At 39.3% G+C, this 10906-nt stretch overlaps 1 protein-coding gene across 2 annotated transcripts; it reads left to right on the top strand.

The window, feature by feature from the left end:
• Positions 1 to 241: 241 nt before the first annotated feature.
• Positions 242 to 9483, top strand: LOC147507200 (uncharacterized). Of its 2 annotated transcripts, XM_086599927.1 has the most exons (4): positions 250 to 397; positions 474 to 954; positions 8561 to 8737; positions 8833 to 9483. In XM_086599927.1, exons 2-4 carry the CDS (start codon positions 748 to 750, stop codon positions 9370 to 9372), a joined length of 924 nt encoding a protein of 307 aa, XP_086456053.1. In that variant the 5' UTR covers positions 250 to 397; positions 474 to 747; the 3' UTR covers positions 9373 to 9483. The 2 variants fall into 2 exon arrangements, 1 of the variants encoding a protein (XP_086456053.1); XR_015217574.1 differs by lacking the exons at positions 8561 to 8737; positions 8833 to 9483 and adding an exon at positions 1044 to 1656 and having other exon boundaries at positions 242 to 954.
• The last annotated feature ends 1423 nt before the right edge of the window (positions 9484 to 10906 follow it).

Here is a 10906-nt window from a genome sequence, read left to right on the forward strand (position 1 = left end):
TTGTAGGAAGGTTAATCTATCTATCTCATACTAAAATCTCAGTTAGTCGGAAGCTACCCAGAATAGGAAAAAAAATGAAATGAGTAGAAGATAGGATCGCGAAACCTAATCTAAAAATTCTATTTTAGGCAATATAGGCGCACCAGATCGCTGGGTTAGAATACACTTAAATTACCCCTTTTCTCTCACTTAAGGTCCCCATTGGTGACCTGACTCTTAATTTACACTTAACGCAGATCACTGTAAATAGAATTATTGGATATATAATAAAATGGATAAAACATGACTCCTATGGATTTGTGGGTGTATGACAGTCAAAGATGAAAAAAGGAACTGTAACATCATCTGCTTCCTCGCATGCCGATTAATCCACCTACTTCAACTACTACTCATACATGTTCTTTCTATCACTTTGATCTTTTGATTGTCTTTTGTATGACATGTTCTCAAACTTTGATGTGTATCACTCATAGGTGGTGGGAAAGATAAAGTTGCTCAGACTGAATGTTGTGATGCTGAGATTAACCCGTCATCTGTGGTGGCATCTGCTTCTTTTCCTGAAAGTGAGGGACCACGTAGCTCACATCTACACCAGCTTGTTCCGCTGAGGCACAAAAGAGTGAAAACAATGTCCCACAGCTCCACCAGTGCACCAATATAACTAAAGAAAATAGCATCTCAGACACGCAAGAGGGAGAGGGCGATGACGGCAATTGATTTTTCGTTTTTCATGTTGTTCAAATTATTATGATGGGGGTCACCCTGGAGCATGTCATCTATTTTGGGACTTTATTGCAAAACCAGACTGCCGGGTCTCTCGCTAGTTTTAATGGGCAGGTAAATAGCAACCACAAAGTTGTTTCGTACTGCATAAACTCCATAAAGGGCAGACTTAACTTGTATAAAAAGCGGTGGTGCATCTTCTCCATCTTATGCCTTGAGACAGATTTGGAGGTAAGTGTTTTTAATTTCTCTCTCTCTGAGTCTCTATGCGAGCCCTAGCAAGTTAGATTGGAGCTTGATCATGATGCTCTCATTTACAGATACAGAATCAGTCTCCTCAGCAGTATATGTGACTGAATGCAACTTTAATGGTCTAATAACTGTTGGGGTTAATACCAATATAAATCGATTCCCCACTACAGAGATAACTTGTATTTGAACAATATCAACTCCAATCAACAATCTAAATATTTCCTACAACCAACTAACATGTCCAACTCGCTAAACAATTATTAACAACAGATAATAATGTAAAGCAGTAAAAGTAAACTACAACACAAAGATATACCGTGGTTCGGCCAATGGTGCCTACTTCTACAAGAGCTAATCTTTTTATAAAGCGAGAAGAAAGATTACAATCACTCCTTGTAGTCTCTCACCTTACTAGATCACTTCTCTATCTTTACAGGGTTGTTTTTGTGTAAAGGTTATCTCTCAATCTTGATAGCTTTTAAGATTGAGTTTTCTCTTATTTCTGTGTTGTCTCTCGTGTGTTAGGTTTTGCCAAAAACCCCAACTTCTAATACAAAACTCGCGGTTCCGCAAAAATAGAATCCTGCCAAAATAGGCATGGGCGCGGGGCGCGCTCGGAATTGTGCCACAACGGGCACGGGGCGCGCTTTTGCCTTGGACGATGTCCAGACGCTTTAAAGCGCGGCGGCGGCGTTTTGTTGTGGGGAGGCGCTTTTTGCCTTAGACGATGTCCTTGCACTTTAACGCGGGGCTCGCTTCAGAATAGCTTGTGGAGAGAACGTGGCCCGCTCTTGCTTTTCCACACAAGTTGAACTGGTTTCTCTCCTCTCCTCATGTGAGGGATAACTCCAACAATCTCCCCCTCCCGAACAATGAGGATGATACCTCCATGCAATTTCCAAATCAACAGGAGGAGTCTGCTACCATTTCGGCGGTAGCACAACAAACATCAAACTTACCTTTCGGTAAGACTTTGGTCATCATATCCGACCCGTTTTTGTCGGTATGGATCTTCTCGATACACAAATGCTTGTCTTCGAGTACTTCTCTAATCCAATGATAACGCACATGTATGTGCTTGGATCTAGAATGGAAACTAGGATTCTTACTCAAATGGATGGCGTTCTGACTATCACATAGAACTACAAACTGTTTCTACTTTAGCCCTAGTTCGTCGAAGAACCTCTTCATCCATAGCATCCCTTTGCAACACTCAGTGGCTGCAATATACTTCAACTTCGTAGTGGAGAGGGCAACACACTTTTGCAACTTAGATTGCCAAGAAACTGCTCCCCCTACAAAAGTAACCAGATAACCAGAGGTGGACTTCATCGAGTCAACATCACCTGCCATGTCTGCATCAGTGTAGCCTTCAAGTAAGGGTTTTCTTCCACCAAAACTCAAACACGATTTAGAAGTGCCCTTGAGATATCTTAATATCCACTTAACACCTTCCCAATGCTCCTTCCCCGGATTTGACAGAAAACGGCTTACAATGCCCACGACGAAAGCAATATCCGGTCTTGTACACACCATTACATACATCAAACTGACCACTGCGGATGCGTAAGGAATTTTTTCTATCTGACTCTGCTCATGCTCACTCTTTGGACACATCTCTTTGGTCATACGGAACTGGCCACCAAGCGGACAACTAACTGGCTTCGCTTGATCCATGTTGAATCTCTTCAACACCTTCTCAATGTAGCTATCTTGAGAAAGCCACAAATTTCCACTCTAGCTTTCTGTCACGAGTGATCTGCATCCCAAGTATCTACTTTGCTTGACCAAAATCTTTCATCTCAAAGGACTTACTCAACTCTTTCTTCAGCTTGGATATCTTGTTAATGTTTGGGCCAACTATCAACATATCATCCACATACAGCAAGAGCACTATGAAATCCCCATCTGGAAATCTCTGAACAAACACATAATGATCGGAAGCAGACTTCTTGTATCCTTGCTTCACCATAAAGGAATTAAACTTTATGTACCACTGTCTCGGTGCTTACTTCAACCCATACAAGCTCTTTATCAGCTTGCATACCAGGTAATGAAGAATTCCCTGTGTGGTGTGACGTGATAGGATGCTCCTGTATCTATCACCCACTCTGTATCCTGGCATGAGGTACTAAGACAGCACCCGTACACACCACAATCTGACACAATTTCCACTAGGTCGTCAACTAGTGCGTTAGTATCTCTATCTGTGTTTCCGTTCCTCTACACCATGTCTTCATGTACACAATTATTCTTCTCATCCCTCTTCAGTGTTCTGCACTCATACCTGAAGTGGCCCTTGGTGGCACAATAGTAACATTGCCTATCTGTCTTAGGAGTTCTAGCATCACCCTTATATTTACTTCTGTCATCACCTCTAGAACGAGATGGTTTTATGTTTCTACCTCTCTCCCGTTTCTCTGTGACAAGGATCTCTAAGTGAGAGGAGCTGCCTTTTGAACTCATTCTAGTCTCCTTATTCAATAAAGACGCGGTAGCCATCTCCATGGTAACGATTCCATCCTTGGCTGCTCCGTGTAGAGAGACTGCTAATGCCTCCCAACTTTCGAGTAGAGAGCCTAATAGGAACAAAGCATCAACTTCATCTCCCAAATTAATCTTCATCAAATGCATCTGATTGATGGTATTCTGTACTTCGTTAAAATGCTCAGACATTGAAGAACCTTCTTGGTACTTCGTGTTGGCAAACTTCTTAACGACTAGCACTTTGTTTCCGCCCGACTTCCTCTCATAAAGGTCTTCGAGTTTCTTCCACAAGCCAAAAGCTGTTGTCTCTAGGGATACATGGTGAAAGACACTGTCGTCAATCCACTGTCGAATGTACCCAATCGCTTTTCTGTCAAGCTTGCTCCACTCAGCCACAGCAACCATTTCCGGTCTTTCTCCTCCATTCTCAATGGGTTGTGCCAAGTCTTTGCAATAAAAGCAAGTCTTTCATCTTGGCTTTCCAAATGGTGTAGTTCTTCCTATTCAAACTTGTCATGCGAGTGTTCACAAAATTGTCCATCTCTACAAATTATTTAAACTCAAATCTTCTCTCAGGAGTTTTGCCAAACACCTTCCGACCAAGATTTAGATAACACCCTAGGCTAATCTAACCTGGCTCTGATACCACTTGTTTGGGTTAATACCAATACCAATCGATTCCCCACTACACAGATAACTTGTATTTGAACAATATCAACTTCAATCAACAATCTAAATATTCCCTACAACCAACTAACATGCCCAACTTGCTAAACAACTATTAACAACAGATAATAATGTAAAGCAGTAAAAGCAAACCACAACACAAAGATATACCGTGGTTCGGCCAATGATGCCTATTTTCACAAGAGCTAGTCCTTTTATAAAGTAGGAAGGAAGATTACAATCACTCCTTGCAGCCTCTCACCTTATTAGATCACTCCTCTCTCTTTACAGGGTTGTTTCTTTGTAAATGTTATCTCTCAATCTTGATAGCTTTTAAGATTGGGTTTTCTCTTACTTCTGTGTGTCTCTCATATGTTAGGTTTTGCCAAAAACCCCAACTTCTAATGCAAAACTCGCAGTTCTGCAAAAATAGAATCCTGTTAAAATAGGCATGAGCGCGGGGCTCGCTCAGAATTGTGCCACAACGGGCGCGGGGTGCGCTCTTACCTTAGACGATGTCCAGGCGCTTGAGTGCGAGGCGCGCTCTTTCCTTGGACGATGTTTAGGCACTTTAGCGCGAGACGCGCTTCAGAATAGCTTGTGGAAGGCGCGTGGCGCGCTCTTGCTTTTCCACACAAGCTAAACTGGTTTCTCTCCTCTCCTCATGTGAGGGATAACTCCAACAATAACAACTCATTATATCTGCTATGTTCTTATATGAGCCTCATTGACCATCAGGGCTTCAAATCCTTATTGGCTGTTCATCTAGGTTGAGTACATTCCTCTTCGTATGCCAGCCTGTGCATCATTGGGGCTCTTGTATATTGTGTATCAAATCGTACTCCGAGATCTGTAACTTTGTCGAGTTCCACCAACAATTGGAAGATGGTCCAGACCTTACAGTCAATAGGGCGAGGATTATTTTTGGTAAGATTGTAGTAGATAGATTCTAACTTCTGAACATAACAAAGATGTATAGATGAGATTTTGTAAAGCGGTCTTTTGTTGTCTAAAACTCTAAATATCCTGATTACTTGATTAGCACATAGTCCACATACATCTTCGACTAGTACAAAAGTAAATTCTGTTGGTTCAGTAATTTTACAGAAACCATGTGATCATGAGTTTGAAGGGAAGATGGGAAGGAAGATTATCAGGCCGTGGGACTTGATAAGAACTGGGAATGCAGAAACTCACCAGTGAAAGGATTTCTCTTCTTTCTTTTATTCTTTCCATTTACTTTACTATTTCCTCTTTTCCAACGATAAAGGAGTGAATATGTGAACAAAATCATTGCTGGAAGTAAGTCTTGATCATTCAACAATGACATTTATTTTCTTTTTAACAGTAAGTAGTTAGTGAAGGTTTTCAACTTTCAAGTATAGAACTATACTTGCAATACACAAGATGACGTTTTTTAGGTGCTATCTTTTTGACATAATGACTTAAAAATACAACGTATAGTACTTTAAGCAGCTTTTTACAATAAATATAATGTATTATTTGTCTTGCCTAAAAATACAAGATACTTTCAATTTTTTGCAATTGGTACCATCTGTTAACTAGACCTAAACAGAATACGATTTGGCCGTTTAAAAAAGGCCACGTGACTTGCATGCACCACGTTTTCTCAATTGTTTACAATGAGCACGCAACTAAGCACCAAACATTTGCCATGTTGCTCTCAATTCTTCCCATTTTTCATTGACTAACCTAAATATCTTTTCGCAAATTTGCTTTTTGAGGAACAAAGGAAGCTTCCATCTTTCTAAATCTCGATCCGAGCCAACAGTAAGCATTTACAATAGAAGAATGATTGTTTATTGTTGATGTCCACCTTCTTTGTCTTTTGCCGTGCCTTTGTTGTTAAAGGTTTATTTTTTATAATGACAATCAACCATTGTTTACTGTTGATTGTTAAAGGTTTATTTATTATAAATTTTTTTGTCTTTTAATTTTCTGAAAAACAAACAAACAAACGTTTAGTTGTTTATGCTATTCTTGATTTCCATATTGTTGAATTAACATTTACGATTATATTTTTTCAGTGGCTGAAACGTTCAATTATCTTGACCACTATGTAGAGGAAGGGGTAGAGGATGAGTGTGAGGGATCTGAGAGTGATGATGACTATGAGGTTGAAGAGGAATCTGACACTGAATCTGAGGCTGCTAGCCTTGATCATATTAGTGTTGCTGAAGAGGAGATCATCGAGATTAGAGCAACCAAGTGGCGTAGTTGATGTCCCGTTTGAAAATACTGAAATGCCTACTGAAAATGAGCATGATGATGTTACTGAAAATGAGCATGGTGATGTTATTGAAAATGAGCATGGTGGTGTTGATATATTTGGTGGGATTGGTTATGAAGCGATGGGTGGGGATGGCAATGAACCTGAACTTGTTGATTCTGATGAGTATGACAGTCCTTTGACTGATGAGGATGGCGAGAGAATTAGGAAGAAATTAGTGTTTCCTATTTTTAATCCTAGGTGTGATACAATGACTCTTGAACCTGTTAATGGCATGAGATTTGCAAATTGTGAACAATTGAGAGATTTCTTGAAAGATTATGCAGTAGCCAAACTTGTTCCTCTGAGTTTTTCTAAGAGTGCAGAAAAATATTTGCCTGTAGAGTGTAGAAATTGTACTTGGAGATTGTGGACAACTTATATGCAGAAAGAGAAATCTTTTCAAATCAAGAGTTTGTGTAATCATCACACATGCCAAAGAGATTTCAAGATAAAGATTGCAGATGCAAGGTGGCTGTGTAAGAAGTACATACCAAAGATTATTGCAAACCCATGCATGTTGGAAACTGAGAGAGTTTAAGCAAGATGTGGATGACACATACAAAATTGTAGTATCTGAAGTGAAGTGTTATAGGGCCAAGAAGTTAGCTATGGCTGAGGTAGAGAGTTCTTTGAGAGATCACTATGCATGATAAGTTAAGGGATTATGGAGAGGAGATTTTGTTATCGAACCCAGGAAGCTTTGTTAAGATTGCAGTTGATAGGCCTGACCATATAAAAATGGCTTTTTTATGAGGTTTTATGTATGCTTTGAGGCTTTGAAGAGTGGTTGGAAAGATGGTTGTAGAAAAGTTATATAGGTCTTGATGGGACTTTCTTGAAAATCTTTTGTAAAGGGGAGTTGTTAACTGCTGTAGGAAGAGATGGGAACAACTAGATGTTCCTATTGCTTAGGCAGTGATTGAGGGTGAGAACAAAGATAGTTGGTTGTGGTTTCTAGAAAAGTTGAATGATGACTTGGATTTGGGACTTAGGATTGGTTTGACTCTAATTATTGATCAACATAAGGGACTATTGCCAGCCATTGTAGAAACATTCCCTTTGGCTGAGCACAGATGTTGTGCTAGGCATATATATGCCAACTTTAGGAAATCTTATCCAGAAGTACAACTGAAATCTCTTTTATGGTACGCAAGTAAGGCTAGTTATCCTCATGAATTTAAAAAAAGTTATGAATGAGATGAATGCAATTAACTTCCATGCTCATGATCATATTATGAAACAAAATCATGTGTTATGGTCTAAAGCTTTTTATGGGTTCTCTTCTTCATGTGACTCAGTCAAGAATAACTTATCTGAAGCTTTTAATTCAAGATTGGTGGAAGCAAGACAAAAACCAATTATTCACATGCTTGAATTGATTAGAATTAAACATGTGACAAGGATGCAGCTAAGGAGAGAGATCATGGAAAAATGGACTGACACCTTATGTCTTGTGATTAGGATGAAACTTGAAGAGAATAAGTTATCAAGAAGGCATTGGAGTTGCTTGCTGGGAAAAAAATGTTTGAAGTTAGAAATAGTAAAGGAGAGAGTTATGTGGTGGATGTAGAAAGGAGGACATGCACTTGCAAAATGTGGGAATTGTCAGGCATTCCTTGCCCCATGCTATAAATGGCATTTATTTTTTTTAATGAAAACCCAGATGACTATGTGGCACACTGGTACAAGAAGCAGACCAACATCAGGATTTATGACCATTGCATGCAACCTTTGAACGGAGAGATCTTTTGGCCACACTTTACAACTGAAAAGTGTCTACCACCTAGGGAGAGAAGAATGCCAGGAAGGCCTACGAAATGTAGAAGAAAGGAAATGCATGAAGAACCAAGAGGACATTTAGTGAGAAATCAAATAGCCAGAGATAATAGAGTCATCACCTGCACATTGTTAGATTTCTAGACACAACATAAGGACATGTCCAAATATAAATGAACCAACAGTTGATAAACTTGTAAGTTAACATGTACACATTTTTTTTTATCTATTTATTATAGTCATTTCCAATTTTAAGAATGTTAGGTTGATTGTGTGTGTGTGTGTGTGTGTGTGTGTGTTTTTTTTTTTTTTTTTTTTTTTTGTCATTTTTTTGTGTCTATGTTTTTGTTGATTGTCATGTAGGTGACAAGGTCTGGAAAACCTAAGGGCAGGCCTAGGAAAAACCTACTACCACCTCCAAGGAATTCCAATGCAGTACCAAGAGGCAAGGGAAGGGGTAGGGGTAGGGGTAGAGCACCTCATATACCAATTGGAATTGGAGTGTACCAAGACCCTAACAGTGGGGAACACTATATCAATGTGAGTATTCTTGAATTATTTAGACAAATAGACAATTATTTATGTTTTGACATGTCTTATAATTTTTTTATTATGATTTTTTTTTATGTCATTAGCCTCCAGGACAAGGTGGACTAATCAACTTTAATGAAGCTGCTGAAGAATCCTTCATAAGATCAAATCTGACATCTCAAGCTCAACCTATAGTTGTAAGTGAAGTTCAACCTACAGCTAGAAGGACAAAAGCTAAACCTACAGTTAGAAGAACTAAAGCTCGAGCTACAGTTGTAAGTGAAGCTCAACCTTCAGGTGAACCTGAAGTGGAAAATCCATCTCAGGCATCAAACCAAGTTGGTAGTCAAGTTACAACTGCAAGTCAAGTTGGACGTCTATCTACACCCTGTAGAATGACTGTAGCTAATGCTAGAAGGTTGCCAGCTCTTTTAATGGATGACGTCTCACCAGAAAAGGCACCACCAGTGAGAATTGAAGAAGTGACACAGACAAGTAAGCAAGCAGCAAGACCAAAAACAAAAAGGACCAAAACAGTGGGGGTTGAAAAGAGCACTCTAAGCAATGTGGTCAATTTTGGCTGTTTAATGGAGTTTCTTTTTGGTTTTGTCTTTTGGTTTGGATATGTAATTGCAATATATTGAGACATGCTGTAATTTTCTTTTGGTTTTGTCTTTTTGGTTTAGTATGGTATCTATCCTGCAAGTTGCAGAACCAATTTCTTTTGGTATGTTACAAGTTGCAAGTTGTACGTAGAACCAATTTGTCAACCCTCTCTCATTGCAGAACCAATTTCTCTTGGTGTCTTTAGTCTTGGTCTTTTGGTATGTTGCAAGTTACAGAACCAATTTCTCAACCCTCGCTCGTTGTAGAACCAATTTCTTGATCACCCCTCGCACTGTGTCTGTGTGTTTTGTAATGCTAGTGTGTATGTCTTCTTTTTTCTTTATGTTGCGGTACTAGAATGTTTTTTCAAGTTAACATTTTCAATCGAAAGCTTGAGTTGTTTTGTTGCAAATCATTTTGTCTTTATCAAGCTTCAGCTTTTAAAATTGATTTCATTCACACACTAATCATCATGAGATATAGATAAGAAAACTTCCATTGCTTGATACCACAAATGCAAGTTAGTGTTTCAGTGTTTGGCCTCCACTTGCACATGATGCAATCCGTGCATGTGCCAATAGTTGAATTGCAAGTTCGCAACCACACTGAATACGATAGCCTCAATAAAAACCCTTTCATCCAATGGCGCATGTCCTTTTCATTCAACAAAATTAGGCGTTTCCAGAATAAATGTCGTGACACATGACACATCTTATCATTGAATGATTGCCATTTCACTGAACACCAAAACAACTCTTAAATTGCAACAAAAAGCATAATACATCAACTTGGAAATAAGGACAACAACAGACACTAAATAACAACACCAAAATAAACTGCATTCACTTGAACAAAATGATCAACCAAAGAAGGAGAACCGATAGAATGGCCAATAATTTCATTAACCAACAGATCCTTTTGTACTTCTTCTTCCATTCTTCTATTTTTTTCTTCTCTTCTCCCAGCGTCCTCAACAACTCTAACTCCCTTCTTTTATGACGAAACACATCAATATTTAATTGGTTGTTGATATTCTGCAATGTCATTGTGAGTACCTAATATTCATATCCAATGAATATCAGACACATGTTCATCACCAAAGACAGTTAGCTCGTACTAAACGAACTAGAGCCACCATCTCCAGCATGCTAGAATAAGTGACCTGAGCCATAGCTGATCAGATTGTTACGTTACACTTAGTTCATGGTTAACCAGGCAACCCAAGAGACAAGTCACCTTCGGTTACACATGAGCATTAAAGATCATCAATGAATGGAGAGCGCCAAAAGTGGATCTCATGCAATAGTCAATGAATGGGGCACCAAAAGTGGATCTCATTCAATAGGCAATGAAGGGAGCACCAAAGATCGGAAGATAAAAGGACAAGGGGGTGACCAAACAGAGGGGAGAGCTGGACACTCACACGCTGGCTCTCTAGAATTCAATCATTCAATCATTCAATATGAACTACGACAGACTTGATTCCAGTTCACCGGAGAACTGGATACGTAGGCAGTTCGATCATTCGAACTCAGTCATAACATCACCCTAGTTGTAAGGTCGTGACTAAAA

Source organism: Coptis chinensis, chromosome 3 (genome assembly GCF_015680905.1).
Source record: "Coptis chinensis isolate HL-2020 chromosome 3, ASM1568090v1, whole genome shotgun sequence".
NCBI lineage: Eukaryota > Viridiplantae > Streptophyta > Magnoliopsida > Ranunculales > Ranunculaceae > Coptis > Coptis chinensis.

What these genes read in the sequence shown, in the direction of transcription:
- LOC147507200 (XM_086599927.1), top strand. Translation starts at nt 748, where the DNA reads ATGATGGGGGTCACCCTGGAGCATGTCATCTATTTTGGGACTTTATTG. An exon ending in GCCTTGAGACAGATTTGGAG is followed by an intron (nt 955 to 8,560) that starts GTAAGTGTTTTT and finishes ATTGTCATGTAG; the next exon opens with GTGACAAGGTCTGGAAAACC. An exon ending in GTGGGGAACACTATATCAAT is followed by an intron (nt 8,738 to 8,832) that starts GTGAGTATTCTT and finishes TTATGTCATTAG; the next exon opens with CCTCCAGGACAAGGTGGACT.